This window comes from Emydura macquarii, unplaced genomic scaffold, assembly GCF_026122565.2.
Source record: "Emydura macquarii macquarii isolate MOO-44397 ecotype Brisbane River unplaced genomic scaffold, CSIRO-AGI_Emac_v2 contig_2805, whole genome shotgun sequence".
Taxonomy (NCBI): Eukaryota; Metazoa; Chordata; order Testudines; family Chelidae; genus Emydura; species Emydura macquarii.
In genome coordinates, this window is record NW_027132942.1 from 2,641,268 (window position 1) to 2,664,325 (window position 23,058).

At 63.9% G+C, this 23,058-nt stretch overlaps 1 protein-coding gene across 1 annotated transcript in view; it reads right to left on the minus strand.

Annotated features, from left to right (window-relative positions):
- BTBD19 (BTB domain containing 19) overlaps window positions 1–23,058 on the minus strand; it is a 40,085-nt gene that overhangs the window by 11,612 nt on the left and 5,415 nt on the right. The window contains exons 3-4 of the mRNA XM_067567814.1: window positions 16,954–17,182; window positions 11,395–11,448 (exon numbers count right to left, since the gene is read on the minus strand). Of these exons, the coding sequence (XP_067423915.1) occupies window positions 11,395–11,448; window positions 16,954–17,182 (283 nt within the window). The remainder of the gene's footprint in view (window positions 1–11,394; window positions 11,449–16,953; window positions 17,183–23,058) is intronic.

Here is a 23,058-nt window from a genome sequence, read left to right on the forward strand (position 1 = left end):
CCCAGTACCGGGAAGGGAGCCTAAAAAACCACAGTCTCCGCATCCCAGACAAACCAGGCCGCCCGGCCGGGGATTTCCCACTCCTTCCTGCTTACGCCTCCGCCCGCGTCCAGGGGACAAGCCCCCCACTGGGCCGGCCCAAAACCGCCTCACCGAGAGCTGCTGACGGACCCCCCACGGGCAACACGCTGCTCCCCACAGGCAGCTGCCCCCCCTCCCACCCACCAGCGCAATGGGCAGCGGCTGGCCCCCTCGGAGGCCGCGCGTGGGCAGATTGCCTGGCTGCCGCCTGCCTTGTACCCGCCATGCGCCGCCGGCTCAGCTGCTGTCACAGCCCCGGAGGACGGGTGGCGCCCTGCCCCGCCCCGGCAGCGTTTGGGGAGACGCCCGGCTCCTGTGCGTGGGCCTGGGAGCTGGCAGGCTGGGCTGCCGGCCGTGCCAGAGCGCCGGTGAGAGCCGGGCCGACGCCGCGCCCTCAGGGGGGTGTCGGCGTGGCCAGGCTGTGGGAAGCAAAAGCAGGCCGGCCGCCCAGGAAGCAGCACCACTGCGGAGCCTCTGGCTGCAAAGCCGCTTTTGCTGTTGCAGCAACGCCAGGGCCCGCCCGCCCCACAGCATCCTGCCGCCCCTGCCCCTGGAGCGAAGGGAGACTCCCCACTAGCTGTGAGCAGTGTAGGGCCCATGACACAGAGTGGAGCCAGTCTGATTACAGCCTGCAGGGGGCAGTGGTGCACCAACAGCCCAGTTCTTTCCAGAGCTGGCAAACCTTCCCCTCCCCCCCCGCAGGCATGCATCCCAGATGTGCCGACGGCCGGCAGCTGCTGCCGTGTTGGCCCCAGGATAAAGCCTCCTGGAGAGGCGAGGAAAGCAGGCCCAGCCTCTCCCAGCCACAGGTCCACTGAGGCAGAGCCAGGCTTTGCCCCCGGGGGGTGGCAGAGGGGCCGGGGGTAGAAGCAGTGCCAGGCAGGCCCGGCCGCGCTCGACCTAGTGCCGGCCCCGCTGGGAATGAAGTCCCACAGCAAAGAGCCAGGCGCCAGGGACAGCGAGAGCTGAAGTTGGCCCCGCTGCGGGGAACATCCCGCCTGCCCCGGTGCGCTGCCAGGCGCCTGCGTGGCACGGATGGGCTGCAGTTATCAGCAGAGCCTGCACCCAGTCGCAGGCAACACCCCCCGGCCGGCTGCACCAAGCCAGCTGGCACCTGAGCGACGCAGCAGGCAAGTGCAGCCAGGACCCAGCTCTGCTTCTGCCCGGTGCCCGTCAGTCCTGCTCTGCCCCCTGCTAGCCCAGCCCTGGGCTCCCCCCCAGCTGTGCCAGTGCCCCTCACTCCCAACCCGCAGCCCCCTGCTGCTGTGAGCTGGCCTCAGGAGCCGGGCAAACCAACCCACTGCAGGCGCCTGGTTTCAGTGCGATGGAGGCGGAGCGAGATTTTCCCTTTGCGGTTTGACACCGGTGCAGCTCTGCGTCGTGGGGCGCGCATGGGCTCCCTCGGTCGGTTCCTGACGCGAGCTCTGCCCTGCAACGGGCATTATTCACCCTGAAAACACCCTGCTGGATTCTCCGGGTGTGGGGCAGGAATGGATGCGCAGGGCATAAAAAGACGCCGACCTGAACTGCTCCGACAGCAGCCAGGGGAGTAAAGACACCGACCCCCATCCTGCCCCCGAAGGCTGAAGAATCCCCAGCCACGGCCCTAAAGCGCAAAGAGCCGCCCCTGGCGTACGGCAGGATCCACCCCGGGAACACGCACAGCACAGAGATAAGAGCCGGGCCAGGCTTGCGGGTAGCTGGTGGTTAACAGCCGCACGGAGCTGCAGGCAGCACGACACAGCCAGGCCAGAGACTGACCGGAGAGCCGGCAAGCGTCAAAGCTGGGGAAACGTGGAAACTCTGGGTTTCGTTATGCAATCGTCAGCGGCGCATCGGGTTCGCGACCGGCAGAGGCCCGGCTCCCTCCTCGGGCCCAGCCTGGCTGGCCACTGGGCTGGCTCGAGCACCGCGTAAAAGGCCGGGTCGCTATAGCACAGCAGCATGCAGCACTTCTGGGGATGAACGTGCGTGTGCGTGGGCCGGCTCGTTGCTGTTCTCACACGTGCAGTAAACGTGGCGAGTTGCCTTGTCCCCCCCCAAACACGATCCTGCTCGTCTTTTCTTTTACAAGAATAACACTACCCCAGCCCTGGGCTCCCCCCAAAAGCTCTGCTGGTGCCCCTCAATCCTGATCTGCCCCCGATACCCCAGCTCTGCCGGCGCCCCTCACTCCTGACCCACAGCCCCCTGCTAGCCTCGCCCAGCCCAGCCCAGGACTCCCCCCCACAGCTCCACCAAGGCCCCTCTTCTCCCCGTGACTCCAGTCCTGGCCCGCTCCCGCACAGGGGCTGCCTGCCATGACAAACTGCACATGACAAACGCAGTTGCTGAATCAAGCTGCACCCGCCCTGGGAGACCGCCTGGCGCTCACTGGTTCTGCTCCTGGCAATCAGCCGGAGAGGGGGGCCAGCTCTGCCGAGCCGCAGCGCCTCTCCTCTGCCAAAGGAGGGGCCAGCCTGGCACCGGCTCCCCCTGCAAAGCAGAAACGCTGTCTACCTTGGCGCCAAGCAAGGGGGTGCGGAAAAATTATTCAGGAGGGAGGAGGGTGATTTTAAAATGCCACATTCCCTGGACACCTGGGGCCCAATTCTCTTTTCATTTACACCTGTTTTACACCGGCTCCTGTGGAGTTACACCTGATTTACACTGGGAATCGGGGCGTGCGGTGCTTTGCAGGCTCCCCGCAGCTCTCACAATACTGCGCCGGGCTCTGACGCTCCAGCCAGGGGCCGTCTGTGGCCATGGGGCGCTGATCTCCAGCAAGCAGCTGCCAGGTGCCTGGGGAGCAAGGCCTTCGGAGGTGTGAACGGGGGCAGAGGAAGTGGGATTCGCTGTCACAGGAACATCCCCAAACAGGCCTCTTCCCTCAGCGCGTTCCCGCGAGGGCCGGCTGGCAGGTCGCCCCCCCCCCCCACCCCTGGAGGTAACACCAGAAGGTGTCGAGACTGTCAATGGCCGCAGCTGCTTCCCGCCACCCAGAGCGACAGGGAAACACGGCCTCCAACCTCTTCTCAGACCGCAGCAGGGCACCACCCCTCGCCCCGTATTCCTCGCCGGATGGCTTGGCTGTGTGTCCACATCCCTCTATCGCTCCCGGTTTATGGCAATTCGCTGCTGCCAACGATGGGGGCTGAACTCCAGCCCCTCTGCGGCTGGGAGGCTCCCAGGCACGTGGCATCGTCACCGTCACGGCAGGCGACCGCAGTGCTGTCACCAACAGCCCCTCGCTTTTTGTTTGGGCTTCCTGGGAACGCCACAATTAAATCACTGGCCCCCCGGCCCCTGCCCTGCAAGGTGGGCAGCAGGATTTGAACCGACAGCGGGTCCGAGAGGAGGCTGGCTGTGTATTCCATGGGCCAGGCTTTTTACTGTCCCCCCTACCCTCCCGGGCCCCCAAACTCACCCTGCGGGTAGGCGGGGAGGGACAGGGAAGGACGGGCATGGGGAAGAGCCGGGGGCTAGGGATCAGACGCCCAGGATTCTGTTCTCAGCCCTGGCAGATTTCAGCCAGGCCCCTTCCCCTCTCCCTGCCTCAGTTTCTCTAACCCAGCAAACCGGAACAATGGCCTCACCAGGGGGGCTGGCGACGGGGGTGGTTTCCTAGCTCGAAGGTGCGGCTGCAGAGACGCGGGGATGAGGCTGCGCCAATTCTTTGGCTTCACCAAACGGGAACAAGGTCCACCAAGCTGAGCTTTCCCATCGGTCCCCCCGTGTCTGCGCTGCCAGGCTCTGCTCCGTGAACCGGGCCGCTTGAGTTACAGCACCAGCGTGGGGGGGTGGGGGGCGACGGCTGCCGGTGAAGCCCCTGGAGATCTAGGGACGGGAGGGGGGCAGGTGAGTGAGGATCCAGGCGCAATTCCTCACGGGAGGAGAAGGAAAGTTGGCGCGGAGCCAACCCCCACTGAGCTGCCAGGGACGGGCATGCACCCCCGAGCTGCCCCGAGCCGGCGCACAGAGCGTCCCCGTGGGAACACCGAGCACTTCACGCAGGGCTGGGCAGCCGCGGGGGACTCGGCCTCCCCAGGGGGCAGAGATTCCTCTCCGCTTGGTCTGCAGGGGGAGGGACACGCACCGGGGGCTCAGCACCGCTCGCCCCTCGCAGGTGGCATGTCCTCCCCCCAGCCTCGCCCCCACACCGCTAGGGCCGGCGGCCGGCGTGCCCAGACCTGCTCTCTGCCCCTTGGCAGGCTGGCTGCTTGGCTCTGGGGAGGGGAGGGCAGCGGGGAGGCACCGGAGCTGCCAGGCTGTAAAACACTCGACCAGGCCCCAGAGGGTGAAAGCAGGACTGGGCTGCGCTGTGAGCGCACGGGGCAGCTGCTGGCTGTGTCCTCCGGCCCCCCATCCAAAGCACCTCAGAGCCACCCCACCCCACCCCACGCCCCACCCCAGGCGGGACGTATCGGGGTCCCCGTTCGGCACAGACAGTGAAGTCTGTGTCCCCCGCTCAGTGCCCATGCGCAGGGAGAGTCGTGTCTGTCTGTCTGTCAGGGATACTCTCACCCTGCGTTCCTACAGCCAGGAGTGTGCATGGCCCTGTATAGACAGATCAGGCGGGTGTCGGACCCGACAGCTGGGGAGAGACACCGGGCGAGCAGCAGGGGCGAAGACAGAGACATGCCAGCCTGTGGGGTGAAGCCCTTGGGCAAGCAGGGGGCAGACACTGGAGGGGGAGCTCACCCCACAGCCCAGGAGATGGGGAGCTGCTTGCCCCAGCTGCCGGAGGGGCTGTTACCCCAGCGGGGGGAGGGAGGAGACTCAAGGGTCCCCCCCAGATGCCCCTCGCTGCGTGTGCACCTGCCCGTTGGGGGCAGCCAGCAGCGGGCAAAGCCGGCATCACAGCCACGGCGCTGGGCGAGCCGCACCATCTCCTCTGCCACGGCCCAGCGCCACGGCCCACCGGGCTGGAACCCGCCCCGGCTGGGACGGGCAGGGAGCAGCTGGACGGCCCGGCCCGGGGGGCAGCAAGGACTTTCTTTGGCTTCACCCAGGGCCGCTCTGAACGAATTCGTGGAACCCCCCACCCCAGCCTGAGCTCCTCTTTGTCTGCAGGACGGGCCCAGCGCCGCAGTCATTTCCTGCCCCCCACCTGCCTGCCTTGCTTTCATTAGCACAGCCCGGGGGGCCGGGGGACGACGGCCGGGGCTGCTGGCGGGAGCGGGGCCACGTTCCCAGGCACGGCCGGGCGAGGGGACCCGCCAGCTACTTCCAGGAGACAAGACCCACAAAAGCCACCCGGCCGAGGAACCAGGCAACACCACAATCCAGAGAGGCGCATTCCCGGGCCATGGGTCTGCTGGCCCTACGCCCCTGGGCTGGCCCCATGGCTCCCCCGGCCTGGGCCTGCCAGCCCCACACGGCTCCCTCACCGCCGGCCCCGTGCCCCCTGCTCCAGCCCCTGCCCCGCCCCACCTAGCTGCAGTTTAACCCTGGGGCACTGCTGCTGTGCCCCCAGCCAGCTGCCTGCTTCCTTGCCCACCCCCTGGGTCTGCCGTGGGGCAGACGACAGGTCCCGTTCTCCTGTGACTCCTCGAGGGCAGCGCGGGGAGCTCGCTGTCTCGCCCGGGGGACCAGGTCCGGCCACCTAGGCCCGCCCCAAGGGAGGGCCCAGTGAGGGAGGCCTGACCTCTCCTGGCTGTGGGGTGCTGGCCCAGCCCCCCACGTGCCCGTGCTGAGGGGACGTTCCCACGCGCTGGCTGGGCCTTGGCCGGGGCCTCGTTTAGGACGTGCTCGTCCAGGATTTAGCATGGGCCAGACCCGTCCCCCACCCACGTTCTTCACACTCAGCCACGTTCTTCACACTCAGCACACACTCCCTGGGTGCCCTGGCTGTGGGTCCCCCTGCCCCACACGGCCGGCTCCTCCTCCTCACGCAAGATGGGACTGGTGCAACAGTGAATCCCCCGCGGCTCAGGAACGGGCTCCGGCTCTGGGTCCAGCTGGCCGGGGCGCCTCCCTCCTTAGTTACAGAGGAAGCCCCGCGTCAGCAGACGTAGGGGGAGAAAACCAGCCGTCCGAACCCCTTCCCGCAGCTGTCTGGGCTGGGAAGGCCTGGCAGAGGAGGCCTCCCCGGGGTCACGGGGTTGGTTTCCTCAGTGTTTGGGCGGGGCTGGTTTTTAGCTCCCAGGCACAGCCCTCGCGGCTCAGCAGTTTCCCCTCCGCCCTTCCGCCCACGCTGGCTTGGCCGTTGCTTCCTGCCCCTTGCGCCACCGCAGCCAACCCCTCTCCTTCCTTGGGCCCCCGTCGCCCCCTTTGCGAGCCCCGGCAGGGAGCCTGGGCGACGGCCAGTCAGCCCCCACGCTGCACCACTGGGGGGGCGGCCTCTGCGTACCATGGAGGCCGGCGATCAGACGGCGAATTAGGCCCCTCACACATGCCGGCTCTACCAGGCGAGATGCAAAAACCCAAAAGAAAACATGGCCCCCGCCCTCGGGCCAGTCGCACGCCCACCGAGCTCAGGGGAGCGGGAGCAGGCGGGTGTGTTTCGAGTGGAGGTTTCCTCTGCACTGAACGGGACCGGAGGTGTCGTTTTCCACCCCGCTGCGCTCTGGGAACCCACAGGAGCTGGCTCGTGCAGGGCGGGACGCGGGGGGGGATCTCAGGACTCCCCGGAGGCCGGTGCAGCGGCTTCTGCCCAGCACAGCTCCCGTAACACAGCGTGCGGCCATGCTCCCGTCAGGCCGTGATCCAACATGCCCGCGTGGCGCAAGGCGGAGCGGCGCAGGCCGGGAATTACCGTCTCGGCTGGTCGCAGACTGAGCCCAGAGACCCAAAGGGCCCTATGTCCGTGCCCATTCCCTGTGGCCTTTGGTCTGTTGGCAAGCTGCCAGCCCGGCTTTGGTTGACCCTGCAGAAGCTACTTTGCTGGGTTCTGTCTCAAGCCCAGGCTGGAAGAGACGCAGCCCCGGGGCAGAGGGCAGAAGGGCAGTGACTGCAGGTTGCTCTGAAACGGCAGCTGCTAGAGATCAGTGAGATCGTTGGCAGCCTGGGCGGGTTCCCTCGCTGACACAGCAAACGCGAGCCGGACGAGCCATGGGAAAGGAGAGGCACTAGTCCAGAACAGCTGCCGGGAAGAGGAGGCGACACATGGGAAGACGGCTAGCCACACGTGCGCCTGGGGCGCGTTACGGGAAAGGAATGCAGGTGTGATCCGGACTCTGCAGGAAGGGAGGGCGCATTCCCGGTTGCTGACACCGCCTGGTGCAGAGGAGGATTCCTGATCAACGGACAGCGACTAGTGATCCGTGTGGCATGCAGGTGGGGAAAGAGCCAGGAGCAGGTAGCCAGGGGCCGCTGGCTTCGTCCCAGGGCCTCTCTGAATCACACGGTGCAGAAACGGGAAGATGCGTGAGATCATCGAGTCCGGGTCCTGCTGTCACGTGCAGGACGGTCCCAGCGCTGTGTCCAGGGCGCCGGTCTGCGTCACACCAGCAGCGGGGCTCCCGCCGCCAGGAAGTTTATCCTGACAGTCAGCCCACGTTTCCCCCTTTCAAAATCTCATCCGACTGCTCCTAATTAGTCCTCAAAGCGTGTCTCTAAATAATTCCTCTCCGGGTTGGGCACCGAGTCGTTCCTATCGATGCAGGTTACCGGGACTCCCCTTCCGCTACGGAAGCTCACCAGGCTGAGATATGTTTGCACCTCTTGGAGTGCTCGTAACACCCGTGTGCCCACGCGCCCAAGGTCTAACCCGTTCACAGATGTGCTCAAGAGACAGCGAGTTCTCAGGGCTAGACCGAGGATGCAGACCCTCTAGTCCTCCCACCACTATCCCACAGTGCACCAGTGACCTGGGGACATCTCCCACAACGCACTCTTTCTAAAAGCTTAGCAAGGAACTGTGGGATAAGTACCCAGAAGGCATTGCAACTGACATGGCTTAGGAAAATGCTGACAGCGTGACTAGCGAGGACGCACGGAACCGTCAGCGTCTGAACCAGTTCAAGACAGACGGCTCCGAGAACGAGGCACAAAATCCCAGAGGAGATTGCAGAGTCAAACAGGCCCTTCCCTCCCTGCTCTGACCTGCCGATTCTGTGACGCCGCCCACAGCGGTCCTGCCTTGTCTTTGATGCAATACGACACCGCAAACTTTCTGCCCATTTTCAGGCTGGGTCTCTTCCAGACATTGCGCCTTCCCTTGCGTTCTCCCTGGATCGACATTGCTTTCTCCCTGGATATGGATATCTGGTCTGAATTACTTCTCCTTAGCTTTACTAGCTGGATTGTTTCTGCTCAGGTGTCTAGTCTCGCTAGGTCCTAAATCGGCCTCACAATCATCTGCACACTGTGTTTTTCCCCTCTTCCTGATCATCAGTTAAGGTATTGAATAGGAGAGCTCAGACAACAGACCGCGTCACCCTGGGATCCTGATCAAATACCTTGCAGTTAATCATTAGTCCTTGCGTCCATTCCAGTTTTCAGCCCATGGAACAGTGCATATCAAAGCTGGTTTGTATTAACTTCATGCGCGATTTCAAACGCGTGGCTAATGTCCAAGCACACCCCTCAGAGCCAGCGTTCCCTTCATCGCTCCATGTCGGTCCAGCCAAGCCAGCAGCTTTGCCTGACGAGGGCTGATCTGCGTAAGCGCATGTTGCTGATAGCACTTGGTTCTGTTAGGTAGGAGATGGTCACGCCCCTCCCGCCTCAGATCTGTTCTATTATTTTATTGCGGTAATGAATCTCGTCGCCCAAAGGGTAACTGCCTGGGTGACCTTCCTTTTCCACTGGGAAGATCTGTACCAGGTGTGTCAGTTGACAATTTTCTAGTGCCTCCCCTATTCTCCCTGACATTGCTCTGTGCCTCAGTTTCCCCAGCTGTAAAATGGGGGTAATGATACCGATCTCCTCCATAAAGCACTTTGAGATCAACGGAGGGAAAGCACTGTATAAAACTTGGCTGGGTGTTGTTATTGCAGGAATAATTATCAGCTGTTCCGTGTGTTTGGAAACTAACCCCCTTCACACCTTAGGGTGTCTGTCACCTGGGCTTGCTAAGACATAAAATCCCTTTCCCTGCTTGCCATGAAGATCCAGTTTCTTCTAACCCCCATGACTGTCCTTCACTTGGTCTGCATCCCCCGCACCCTCCTCTGTAACTGTCTGTTCTGATTTGCTTCCTTCTCTTTCACCCACATTTTAAACCTCAGGGTTTCGAGCAGTCAGCCTCCCGGGATCCCTCTATCAGCCGGTTCTCCTCTTCCCCAGTCTGTTACGGCCGAATCCTCAGAATTCCCGGCTCGTTGGTGTTAACGTTTCCTCCCTTGTCCCCTGGCTCACCAGATACTTGAATTCGCCCTGAGATCTCTTGCTGCATTCACCCTGAATTCAAGCAGCTCCCGGGTACTTTCACATCCTCCGCCAGCCCCTTCCTTTGGGGAGAAGTACAAAGCGAGGGGAAACCCTGGTGCGAGTCTCCTGATCATATGGCAATTCCACTGTAATTTAGGAATCTCTTTGATGACGCACATCTGTCTGTGTGTAACCCAGCAGAAGAAATACCAGTGGTTAAACGCCCCGCGACTGCTATGTCCCATGCTCTCAAGTCCCTTGGCAGCTGGCCCAGGAAATTTTCGCTCCCCCACAGTCCTGGGAGTGGGCAGGAGCAGCAGACTGTCACTTCCCCTTCATTTTTCCATTCCTTACCCCCTAAAGGATTTTCACTAGTTCACTAGCCCCGGCTTCCCTGCCGGTGTTATGAGCTCTCACGTCTCTCCTGGCTCTGGGAGGGATGGGTCAGCCTGGGAGAGACGGATCAGGGGGTTTCAGATCGTCTCATGCTGCCTCGTTCACAGCTGCGCGGGGGAAGTCCCTTGCTTAGTGCAGGATCAGCCATTCGGCTCTAAAAATAAGAATCTGGAGTCACTCCAGAGTTAGGCCAGCGTGTGTGAAAGAAGCCTGGAGCAGCGCGTGGCTCTCTTGCGTAGGACGGGGCTGTGTGCTGTAGGGAAAGCAGCCATGGCAGCAAAATGACACGGTGGCGGCCGCTCCCGTGCTGAGAGCGCCTGGCCTGCTGGGGCACTTGCGCCGCGCTCAGCCCAGTCACTGCGGGTTGTCTCGTCAGCCCGCCTGGAATGACCCAGCCACTTCCCCCGGTGCAGGTGGCTGGGAGGGGTCTGAGTCATCAACTGTTTCAGGATCTTATTTAGAAAGCCAGGAACTGACCAAAGGTCAGGGACAGCTGGCGTGGGGTGGGTCTGACCTCATGGGGTTTTCCCACCTCTGACCTCGCTGGGCCCCGAACTGCAGCCAGGGAAAGCAGGGCCCCGTCCACCCCCTGGAATGGAGAACAAGGGCAGCTGCCCCCTCCCAGGCGGGGGTTGAAGAGACAAGCTCTGAGCCACACGGGGCATGGGGCTGCGCAGCTCTCGGCTGGAGAGCCCCCATCAGCCCAAGTGGGTTTGGACCCGGAGAGGGGCCAGAGCTCACGGTGCAAGGGCCCGAAGGCTGCCTAGACGCAAAGGATAGCGCTGGGGGTAAGGCACCGGGCGGGCAGTCAGGAGAGCTGCTCTGCTACAGAGGTGAGGCCTGTCATGATCGCCCCCTGCCTCAGTTTCCCCATCTGTAAAACAGGGATAATCATCCCTCCGTCTCCTCAGGCGAGAGCCGCGCCGTCGCCGGGTGTTAATGCAGTGCCCAGCGCGCCGGGGCCCTGCTCTGGGCTGGGTCTCGAGGCAGTACCGCCATCAGACAAGTGACTTTTCATCACCTGCCCAGCGGAGCCAGAGGGCTTGGCTGGGCTCCCTCCAGGGGAACTTTGCTCCCTTGGCCGGACTGAGAGCCAAGGAGTTTTTGCCAGGTTTTCCCAGAAACAAGAGTAGCCCAAAGTTTACTGGCGCAGCCCTTGACTCCCTCCCTGCATCGCAGCCGGGCGGCCAGCTACTGACCCGCCAGGCACGCCGGCCCAGCTGCTTCCTCTGCAGCAACTCCAGACAGTCTCCGGCACGGCAGATACTGCTGGCAAGCAAACAGCCCGGCTTTGCTGTCCTCCCTGCGACCCAGGGACTCCTGCCCCCCCGACAGCGCCGTCTCCTCTGGGCGCTCCTGGTGGGGTGGGACGGGCCCAGCCCGCCGACGGTGCAAATCAGCATTGCTGGGGGAGAGCTCAGGACATGCCCCACTGTGTCAGCAGACCTACATCGAGCTAGAGAAATGCCCCCACCCGCTCCCTTCCTGCCCCCGGGGGCAGAGAGGGCAAAACGTGCAGCCCACAGTCCCTGGCCCAAAGCAGCTGGTCCCCATCCCCTGACACCCCCCGCAGCACCCAGGTATTTAACAAGCGTCGGCCCAGGCCGCCAGCGAGGGTCTTACCTTCCTCAGCTCATCCAGCCCGTACTCCACAGCCGAGGTCAGCACCTCCAGGGCCTGCCGAGCAAAGAAACACACCCGTGACCCAGGGAGCGGCCCAGGGGCTGGAGCCCTGGGGCCTGTTCTCTGCCCTCACTCCCCACCTGCTCTTCTCTGTCCCCCAAGCCAACAGAGCTGGCGGGGCTGGCGCCGACCCGGGCCAGCGTGTCCTGGCTCCCTGCCTCTCTGGGCAGCGAAGGTTTGGGGTTGCCAGACTGACGGGGGACCCTCTGCAGCCGCTCTCAGCAGGACTATAGCGTCGGGGCTATTCCACAGCTTCCCAACCGACATGCATGGGAAAGGGCCGGGCTACGGGCCGGGGAAGGGTCTTGGGGGGGCTGGCACCTGCTGGAAAGCAGCCTGGCCTGCGCACGGGATCTGAGGCGGTGACGAGCGCCAGGAGATGCACATCTGCATGTGTCCCCCTCCTCCCTCTCATGCCCGCCCCGCCGAGTAGGCCGGCAGACCCGCCCCCACCAGTACATCCCACGGCAGGTTTCAGCGGCCGGCGCCCAGGCTGACCCGTCGGCATTTGGCAAAGCCGTGGGCAGCGGAGACTCGTCGACAGGGGGACCCGGGGAGTGCGCAAGCCGGCCGCGGGCCTGGACACAGCTCGGGGCACCGGGCCCGCTAACGGCCGGCAGAACTGCTGCCGAGCTCCTGGTGACACAGATCTGCCTCCTGGGCTCTCCCGCATGGGCCTGGAGCAAGGATTCCTCTGCTCCTGTTCCCTCCCGCAGCTCCCCATCCTTGGACCCAAGCTGCGACCTAGAGGGACCCCCCCTCTCATTAAAGGGAGGGGCGTTCAGTCTTCACGGTACCACACAGCATCTGCTGCGGATCTCACACGGGGCGTTGCTAGCCGGACATGCCCCAGCCCGGAGCAAGCAGAGCCTTCAAAGGCGTCCCGAGCTGCGTGGGAAGGAGGCAGGAGGCAGAGGTGCTCCGAGAAGAAGCTTCCCCAGGGAAAGCCGCCCCGGCGCCGCAGCCAGGACGCCAGGAAAACTGGAAGAGCCTGATTCTTAACTTCCCAGCACCGGCGCACAACCCAGCCTCAGCCGCTCCCAGCACTGCTGGGCACAGCGGGTCACACAGGGAGCCCGGCTCCCTGGCGTGACGTACACAACTCATGCCGCCTGGGGCCCAAACTCAGCTGCCTCATTGCTGGGCTGCTACCTTCTCCTGTGCAGGTTAGCCAAGGGCTGGGGCCTCTGCGTCCGCCTGGTGGGATGCGGCGGCAGCGCTGTGAATGCTGGGTCCCCGGGTCAGGATGCAACTCCCTGGGGGGGCAGCGGCTTGGACAGGACAAGGCACCGGGCGGGCCAGTGAAGGAACGGGACTCGCTGGGAGAGCCAAGTCTAACCTTCCCTAATTCCCAGGGGCCTGCGCCAGTCACTGCACGCTGAGCGGTTTGCTTTTGTTCCTGGCAATGCCATGGCGCAGGGGTGGGGGATCCCAACTGTTGCAGAGCTGGACGGCCGGATGGTGCGGGGATCATTTAATCCCTCGGCAGGAGATCCCCGGGCTAGACAGATCCACGCTCCATAAGCCCGGGTCTCTCAGAACAAGCACCACCGCCTCCAAGGAGAAGCAGCCAGGGCTTTCCTGCAGAAAGGGCAACGCTAATTGCAAATGCACGTCCCTCCCAGCGCCCTTGAACACAGGGTCCTTCCCGTTCATTTTCCTCACTGATCAATTAAATAGGAGCAGGGGCTCTCGCACTCAGACACGAACCAAGCCCTACAGAGAGCGTGTCCCACAGACGCCTTCCATCCCCGTCTGCAGACCACAGGCTGGCTAGCTACAAATGTCTCCCTGCCGAACCAATCCAGCCGGGATCCCTGCAGGACAACGTGAGCCCAGCAAGGGCTGCTCCGGGACCGGACGGCCGCAGGCTCTGGGTGTAGGCAGTGGGGCCTGCTGGCTAGAAACGGAGATGCAAATCGGGACTCTTCAGTGCTATTCCCGGCTCAACCCGCTCTGTGCCTCAGTTTCCCCATTGGCCTATTACTTCGCTGCCTCACGGGTGTGCGGAGAGGCTTCCCCAGCTCACGTTTGCCCAGTGCTTGGCTTCTGATCGCCTCAGAGGAAAGCTGCTATAGAAGCATCAAATGCTGTTCTCATTAGACCAGTAGCTGGGATCCACCAAACAGCGGTGTAGCCCCCGCAGCGGCCACCCCCACTGCCGTACCGTGCGTCCCTTCCCAGATGCCAAGGTCTCCCCCGGGGGACGAGCATTTCACACGTCCCTTGTGCTGCGTCCCCATCCGCTGGCCACGGAGCCGGGAGGGTGGAAGAAAGGCCATGCTGTGCCGCCGGGCTCTGATCCCGCACGGAGGCTGGGCCGCGTGTGAATCTCGGGGCTGAATTTCCCCATCTGCAGGTGCCACCTCCTCTTCCGCGGGAACAGTCACGCCACGGGGAACATAACTTGAGCCCCGGGGCCGGCCGGTGCTCCTTCCCATCAAGGGTGGTCTCCCAGGAAAGAAACCGTCCCCTCCCCTCCCACTGGGTGTCGCACGCCCTGAGCGAGAGACACGTCCCGCCCCAGAGGGGTCTTCCCAGGCTGAACAGGTCAGAGCTGGACTGGGCTCATGGTCAGGCAGGCCATGGACGCTGGCCACAAAGGGAGAGTTTCCGTCCCCTGCCAGCCTGCATGGCCAGGTCTGTCCGTCTACACTCTCTTTGCTGCATGGGCCTCTGAGCGGTCAGAGCCCAGAGCCGGGCCAGCGGCCGCTCAGTGCAATTGGCTCGCTGCAGTGAGGGCCGTCAAGAGACCAGCCGTGGAAAGCAACGCTTGCGCCCGGCTGCCTGGGGAGAAGGGAATGTGGCACAGGCCCCTTGCGCCGGTCTGGACCCCTGTACGAAGTATACCGTGGGAGGCAGCCCTGGAAAAACTCCTGAGTCGCTGGTCGTTGTCCTGGGAAGATACGTGTGGCAACCTTCAAATAATCAGCTTCCACTCTCAGGAGTTGTTCACACACGTTCCAAGTCTGGGGAGTGGCCAAACCAGTTCCTCAGAGACAGGCCAGCCAGGGCCTCGACCAGGTGTGACCAGGGGCACACGGGCCATCGCCTGCTAAGCGACCGTTCATCGGCTGGAAAAGGGACATGGGCAAAAATCTCCCTTGTCGCAAAAAACAGCCTGTGGTTCCCAGCCGCCCGCCATGCTCCCAGCTGCAGCTGCTTCTCACAGCAGGGGGAGGGCTATAAAAAGGGGGCAGACACCCCACAGGCCTTCTTCCATTCTCTCTGCCTCCGGCATCCCAGGCACCTGAAGGAGAGATGCGGTGCTGGGCTGGGGCGAGACCCACAGGGAATTACTTCACCCAGCAAAACTGCTGTAACCCGCGGGCAGAGAAAGTTGGCTGGGAATTGGACCCTAGTTTGGTGAGTTAGGCAGTCTTTGCATTTCCTCTTTATTTCTCTGGCCGCTTTGCCTTTTATGCCTCCTGCCGTGTGTTCGCTGCAAATCTCCCACTCCACTTAATAAACTAGTTTTACCTACTCCCGTGGGTTTAAACGGTCGGGTTTGGGAAACTCCACGTGAGGTAACGAAGTCCGTGCAAACCATTTCCCTGGATGAAATCACTGCCCTTTGTGAACTGGTCTTGGCCGGGGGAGGGCCAGGCCGTACAAGACGTGTGTGTGTGTGGGGGAAATGGGGACCGGGGCGTGTTGGTGTCCCCAGCTGCAGTTCACACGCCCACGTGGTTGCGGGCGCCGTGGCCCTGGGAGGGTGGTTGTGAACAGGCTCGGACTGGAAGGGGCAGCGGCAAAGCAGCGTAAAGGGTACCCCCGGGGGACACAGAGACTCTCTAGTCCGGCAGGGGCCTGGGGATGTCACACCCCCCTGCGTCGCCACCTCCGCCCCTGCAGCTACCAGGGGACCCCCCAAACTCGCCACAGCTGAACCGGCCAGAGGGGGCGTTGATGAGATAATATCGACCTGACTCCCCATCTCCCCCGTCTTTCACCAGCTCAGAGTTACGACTCCCGCAGGGCCCTGGATATATCAGCCCAGGCCAGGGCCGGCTCTGGGCTCTTGTGTGTTTAGATTTGGTACCAGGCAGCCAGTGCCAGGCCTCGGAGAGCTTCTTCCCCGGGCGGCAGGAGCCGAGGGGCCAAGTGCCTCCCGGGGAGTCTCCCGCAGCAGCTTTTCAACACCCCGCTGCAGAACCGGGCTCTCCCCAGCTCCGCCAGCCACCACCCCGGCCTCCTGCCCCGCGCCAACGCAGCCCTGAGCGCCCCGAGCTGGACCTCCCAGGGCTCAGCACCTGCAAGAGGAGCCGGATCCTGCCCCTTGCTCAGCGCCTGGCGTGCATCCGACGTGCCAGGCTGGCGGGGAAATCCAGGCCTGCAGAAAGAGCCAACGTGCAGCCCAGGCGCGGCTGGATATTCCACTCGGGCTCTGGTGGGACAGTCAGGCCAGGGACAAGTGGGCTGCGATATACACCCCCGACTCCCCCCGCCCCCCATGTCGGGCTGAGGCTCACCAAACTCATTGCACGTCACCCCGTTTGGTCACCGTCAGCCTGGCCTAGAGGGGAACCCAACCCCTGGAGGGGAGAGGGGCCCTCGGCCATCCTGGCGCCAGGGGTGGGTGGTATTAATACTGCATCCCCTCCTCCTCACCCTCCCTCCTGATTTCTGGGGCCCTTCCTCTGCACGGCGTGCGGGGGCTGGAGCAGAGGTTAAAATCCATCTCCGCCACCACGGGATCACCGGGCTGAAGCGTGCTCCGAACAGCCACAGACTGGTCCTGGGCCTCTGCCCGGCTGCCCCCGCAGGGGCTGGGATGCCAGTGGCCCAGGCTCAGCAGGTCTGTGAGTGAGCGGGGAGGGGGCTGGCTCCGTGCAGGGGCCGGGAGGTGCCCGGGATGGCCCCAGCGTGCAGGGTTTTCCTGGTGGGGTTTCCCATCTCCCTGTGCAGCGTTTATCTTAGTTCTCCCATGTAGGTGAGTCACCCCTGGCTGCTCTGGCTCTGCGTGGGCCCCCCCACACACAGACACTCACCAGCACCAGGCTGGCACATCCCCACCTTTTCCACTGAACCCCCTGGCAGGCACTCCGCCCCCCACCGGCCTCTTCCTGCAATCCTCAGGCACCCAGAGACCCCTCCCCTGGGCCAGGCTCAGGCTTGAAGGAGAGCCCGGGCCGGGGGACTGGAGCAAAGCGCACGCAGGGAGCATTGCAGGAGACTGCGGGAGCCGAGCTGGGCAACCGCAGCTTCCCCTGCAAGGGCTGGCCTCGAACCCGGGACTTGTAGCACCGCCACGCAACCCTCGACCCCTGGAGCTAAAGGAAGAGCTCCCTGAGGGGGCAGCAGCAGCAGCAGTAGGCTGTACTCCTCGCTGCGGCTAATGCGGGATATGACACGCGTCATCTCCACGTGTTGTCCTGCCACGCCCTCCCCGCAGCCCGGCTTGGGGTCCCCCGAGTCGCGTTGCGTCTGACCCCCCCGCCCCACGGCGCCCGCCCCGCCCCGCCCCGCCCCACGGCGCCCGCCCCGCAGGGCACTCACGATGCGGCTGTTGAGGGTCACGCTGTTGGTGTACAGGAACTCGAGGACGGCCAGGAAGACCTCGGGCTGCACGTGGCCGAGGACGAAGGGGGCCTGGGACGGCTGCGGCTCCTGGGCATCCGGCTGGGGGGGGCTGAGCAGCCCCAGGAAGGCCTGGCAGCGGCAGGCGAGGATGCAGCGATGGGCGAACACCTCCTGCCTCTCCCTGCCCACCACGAACCGCACGTCGCTGTGGGGACCAGAGACAGGCCGTGTGGGGGGGGGGGGGGCTGCAACGGGGCAGCCGCTGCCTCAGTTTCCCCGTGCAAAGTGCCCCCTTCCCCAACTCTGCCCAGAGTGCTCCCCTCCCCCACCCCCTGTCCAGAGTGCCCCTACCCCCACCCAGAATGCACCCATCCCCCATGGAGAATGCCCCCCTCCCTCACTCCCTACCCAGAATGCCCCCACCCCATCCCCCACAGTGTCCCCCTCCCCCACGCAGTGTGCACCCATCCCCCACGCAGAGTGCCCTGCCCCCATCCGGAGCCTAATGGAAGCAGGAGTCCAGCATCTGGCTACCTCCCCCCGTGGGCCAGGCTCAGCCCTCTGTGCACCAGGCCATGCAGCCTTCACCCCACTCCCAAATACCGATCACCGCAGGCGACGGGGTCATACCCCACTGGGGGTGTACGTCCCTGCACAGCCACGCACTGCTGCCTTCTACGGGCTGCGCCCAACCGAGTGTCATGGGCCCTGTACTGCTCACGGGGATTCCCCCTTGCGTATCCCCAGGGCTTGGTGAGGCGCTTCGGGAGCCCCGGGGGATGGGGCGGCGGCCAGGCCGGGTGCGCTCATTGTTTGCTGGGCTGCTATTGTTTGCTCGGCTGGTTGGTTCAAGGCTCCATGTAGGGCAGGTGAACCACTTCCTCTGGAAGATTCACAAAACTACGGGCCACACCAGCGCGCGGAGTCAGAACTGAAAAGGAAAGTGCCGTGGGCACCAGCGCCTGCACCGAGGGGTTTTCACTCTTCGTGCCTCGGGGAAGGGAAAGTCCGGCTGCTGAGAATCCGCCATCCGCCTGCCAGCTCCTTTGACTCACGCTCCGAGCGGCAGGCAGCCGGGCTGTGCCCAGAAACGCTGGTGAAGAACGGCACCGAGGGCAAACGCCGCCAACGCCCCTGCCCGCTACAGACGCCAACGTCGGGCTGCGGCCGCCAACGCCCGCCCGGCTGGCACAGGAGGGGCCGCGGCTGTTCACAGCGCACAAGAGGCGGCAATTCTCCCGCCCTGGGCTCGCCCGTGCCCCCCTCCCCACGGCATCTGAGCCTTTCACACCCACCCAACGGGCCGCTCCGCCCAGCGGCTCTGTGAGGCGGCCGGGTTCTTCTCAGCCCCGTTCTGCAGCTGACGGGCAGCTCCTCACAGACCCCCAGGATTGAGGTGGGAGTTTGGGGCCTAAAATACCTGTAAGGATCTGGGCCTAACTGACGCGTCCAAGCCTGCGGCAGAGCCAAGCCCAGAACCCAAATCTCCCGCGTGCCAGTCTGACCCAGCACAGGCGTGCTGGGCGCCAGGGCGTGGCATGAGGCAGCTGGCACGGGCCCTGTTCTGTCGTCAGTGAGTTCTGCACATACAGGTCTGAGGCAGCCATCTGTAAGCATCATCGCTGGGGCCAGCCCTCGACCGGGGTATCGCACGCACACCTGACTTTCCCAGGGCACTTCCCAACCCAAAGCACTTTACCGACGCTATACCCACTGAAATGCAGCCACCTCTGGGGTGGAAGACATCAACCACCCAGCACACACCACGCTGCAGCAGCGGAAGAGCGGTGAGCCTGGAATTTCGGTCAAGAGCAGCACGGCCAAGCTGCCCTCTTCTGAAATATCGGCTCTTTAACACCCACATCGCGCAGACAGGACCTCGGCTTCACGAGCTTCCCCAAAATGCCACAGGGAGTGAGCAGCTGGAAAGCTGAGTCAACGGGGATACGGGCTGTAGTCCCGGCCATGCAGAGCTGATGCTCAGATCAGTAAGTCACTCCATTAGCGCAAAGGGTCAGCAGATGTTGCGTACCCGGCCAGAGAGCCTGGGATATTCTCCATTGCATCACCCAGTCCAGGCCCAGGAGACCCCAGGAATGGAGCTCGGCACTGAAGACAGCCCATCTCACCAAACCAGGGCTCGACACCCAGGGAACGCCCGACAACACCCACCCGAGTGGCCAGGGCTCTCCAAGCAAAGGCCAGTGCGGCCTGGGCCCCGTCTCCCTCTGCAGACTGCACTTTCCGGGCTTGTCCCAGCCTGTTCGCTGGCTATGGAAGGTGGGCGGTGGGAGCCAGAGACCCAAGCAGCTGGGAAAAGCCGCCTGACTCATTGAAACAGGTCCCCCCCATGTGGGGCTGGAGTTAAGGAAGTTGGAATCCCTTTCAGGAGCTTTGCCAACATGAGACGAGCCAGGGGCTCGCTCTGCCTGGGGTCCTTATCTGGCCCCGGCACGTCTGAGCCCCTCACTTGCTTCAGCGCAACCCCATCATCCAGCTGGGGAACTCAGCTGCAGAGGGACCAAGGGACTGTCCCAAGGCCACACGGGCAGTCTGTGACAGAGTGGGGAATCAAGCCCAGCCCTCTCAAGTGCCCGAGCCAAGGGGCCATCCTTCCTCTCAGCCCCCCGGGAGGTGTCCTGCTCCGTACTAGGTGCATTGTAGCCATGGAAGGGAGCAGGGGCTGGGAGCAGCCGGCTGGGCCCCGGGTGTATATTTCGTGAGCCTGCCCCAGGGAGGAAGGCGCAGAAATCAACAGGCCTTGGGTGCCTAAATAGCCCTGGGGATCTAGGGCGAAGGGGTTAAATACACCCGCAGCCCAGAATAACCCTGAGCAAGGGCAGAGCCGCCTCCTGAGGTCTCTTGCCTCGCAGCCAGAGCTGTTGCGTAACGAGGGGACATGAATGAAGGAGCGAGCGACACGTGCCACGCTCCATATCCCAGCCCCGCAGCCGGCCCATTTCACCACAGGCCAGGCACGCCAGGATTGTAGCGTCAAACTGGCCCTCGAGGCCCAGTGAACCCGCAGGAATGAAAAGGTTGCGTTGTCCCTAGGGCTGCAGCATCTCCTGGCCCCCGCTCCGTGCAGAGCCCCGGCAGACAGGGCCGAAGGCAGGGGAAGCAATCCCCGCTTGCTACATTTCATCCCACGCGGCTTCCCACACCGTACCTCTCCAGACTTACTTCCCAGGTCCCAAAACTGCAGCCACCTCTGGGGTGAAGCGCAGCAGCTGTTTCACAGCGCACAGCAACACGGCACAACAGTTGAGGCCAGGCAGTGGAGAACATGGGCCCCCCTCAGAAAATGCAGGCTGAAGTTGTAATGCCTGGGGCTCGCCCTCAGACAGTTACACGTCATCTGCCAGTCCTAGCTACTGCATGGCCGGCGGCTGCTCCGGGGACATGCCACCGGCGTGTGGGCCTCAGCTTCCCGGTCCGAAAGGGAACAAGAGCCGTGGGAAGCGAGCGCTCAGGCCTGGGCGTTGAGAAACCTGCCCCTCGGCCACAGATGAAAGTGCTGATGAGGTGCTAGAAAATCTGTCAACCACATTTTTCCACCAAGTCGGCAGGTTTGCCTTTGTGCTGTCAGCAGCCGCGCTCACCGTGCTGCTGGAGAGGAAACCCGGCTTCTGCTCGCGCCACACGGCCTCCAGCTGCAGCACCCCGCAGCCAGGCGGACGGGCTAGCGTGTTGCTTTTCCCTGCACGCCAGGCTGACCGCTCTCCCCGAGCGTCTCCTCCTTTCTGCGGCTCCAGCTCCTTTCTCCACCTCAGGACCCAGAGACTTCCTGAACCCAGAGACTTTTCCAGCCCTGGAACAGGTCCAGCCCAGGCCAGTGGCCACGCGACGCCCCCAGGCTACCCGCCCGGGCGCCCTGATTGCTCAGCCCGGGGCTTCGCTGCTGAAGCCGCCACCCAGGGACACAATCGTGGCCAGTTGTGCCAGCGGGTGGTGGGAGGCGGGCACCAGGCTCAGCCCCACCCATCTCCTGGCCCTTGGCACAGCCCGGCCTGGCCCCTCGCCGTGCAAGACTTGGCAGGTAGGGCTACAAGAAAGGGGCAGCTGGGCACGCACCTCCTGGCGGGCCTGCTCCAGAGCCAACGCAAAGGTCGGACCAGTGGCACGTGACCGGAGCTCCAGGCTGTGCAGATGCCCCTGGGGGGCGGGGGGGCCCCACTGGGGTTTTTAATAGCGCCACGTCACTGCCCCCACTGGCGAAACCCACCAGCAGGGCAAACGCCGCTGCTGCGATTGGCCCGGGCCCCTCCTGTCTGCGGAGGAGCAGCGCCGCGGGGGGGATGCCATGGACCTCGCTTCTGCCCCCATGTCCCCGCTCTGTCCTCACACCAGCGCACGGCTGCCGCCCCGGCACGGCCGCACAGGCCCTTCCCCGCCCACCGTCGGAGAACCTGCCCCGGTTATGATTTGCTCTTCACTGGGACAGTCCATCTGCCTCCATCACTGGGACCCTGTTGCATCAACAGCGCCGGGGCGGAGCGCGTCCCTCCGGCTCCCTGCCCGTGCTGAGTGAGGCTCCCCCCTCGCACGCCCCGGTGGGGAGGAGGCGCCTGCCCTGCTGGGACCGTTCAAGTCCCCCGGGGACCGCCAGACGCCTCGCAAAGCTGTTGCCCGGCTGCCAGCTCTGGTGTGCCACCGTTCCCAGTCCCGGCTGGCACGGGAGGAAAGGCAGGGGCAGGGGCTGGGGGTCCAGAGCCCTGCCCCTCGGGTCCTCGGCCCTTCGCAGACAAACGGAGACAGGGCAGGGGGCAGGACGCTGCAGAGAGGACGGGTGAGCTGGGCACACGGGCACCTACGCCAGTGCTGGTTACGTGATGGGCGGGAAGGGGGCTGGAGCAGGGAAAGCAACTAAGAAAAGGGTGAGAGAAAGGTAAACTGCAGTCGTCGTCCCCCCCGTTGTGCCCATCACCTCCCACCCCAGCCCCTGGGTTCCTACAATCAGACACCTCCCAGCTGGGCTGTCACTGTACTTAGGGGCCTGGCTCTGCTCCATGTGCCTGGGTCTAGGGCATACCCTGAGGCTCAGCCTCCACCCCCTGGCAGGGGAGAGGGGCCACGGACCCCAGCCCGGGGCTGGCAAGGCCTGCCGTCGAGGGTGTTAGCAGCCGGATTCCAGGCAGCCGGGTTAGTCTGCGCGGCGTCACCTGGGAGCGCGAGCCAGTCCGGTCGTCTGCAGCCTGGGAGCGGGGCAGAAGTGAGCAGAGCCGCCCTAGACCCGGCTAATCCCATCTGCGCTGGGGCCTCCTCCCGTCCCCTTCCCCGAGAGGCAGGAGCCAGGTTGACAGGATTCATCCGTCGGCCTAGCGCTGTCTACACGGGGACTGAGGGCGCTTTCTGGCGCCGCTCCGGGGCGTGGCTTGTTCCATCTCTCTCCAGCGCAGTTACATGGCCCTGTTGTACCTCCCCAGCGGAGCTGCAAGAGGAGAAGGCCGGGATCTGACCCGTTTAGGTGTTTGGGAACAGACGCCGAGGCTCTCCCGCAGGTATTCCCGCCCCACCCCTCGGTTTCAGCGCTCCGATGGGCCCAGCAAGCTGCCTCCCGAATAAAGAACTGCCAGGGGCTAAGCTGACAAACAAACCGGCCCCGGGGCCCCATCCCCTGCCCCTAGACTGGATTTCAGAGGGCGACTTGCTCGCACCGGAGCGCAGAGTTGGCCCTTTGTAGACGAAATCAGCCCCCAGGTGCCAGCCGGTTCCGCACACGAGCTTGTCAAATGCTTTGGGAAGGAGAGGGTTGAAATCGCAAAAATGTGCATAACGCTTCTAACGAAAGCCACCCTACCCCCCCGGCTTGCTGGCGGCAACCGAGTGCAGGAGAGTTATACATGACGACGCTTGATCTCAGCATCCACCTGATGGGCCTCAGACACTGCGCGGCAACCAACATCTTCCCCATGACATTCACAGAGTGCCGGCCCTCCTGACGGAGAGCTTTGCAAACTTACACTGACAGAGACGCTGGGACTGAGATTGTTCAAAGCCGTCTAGGGGACTTAAGACACGTTTAGATGTATGTGTCTGAACCCTCTGGGCGGCGCTGAAATTTTCAACCCAGGCACGGAG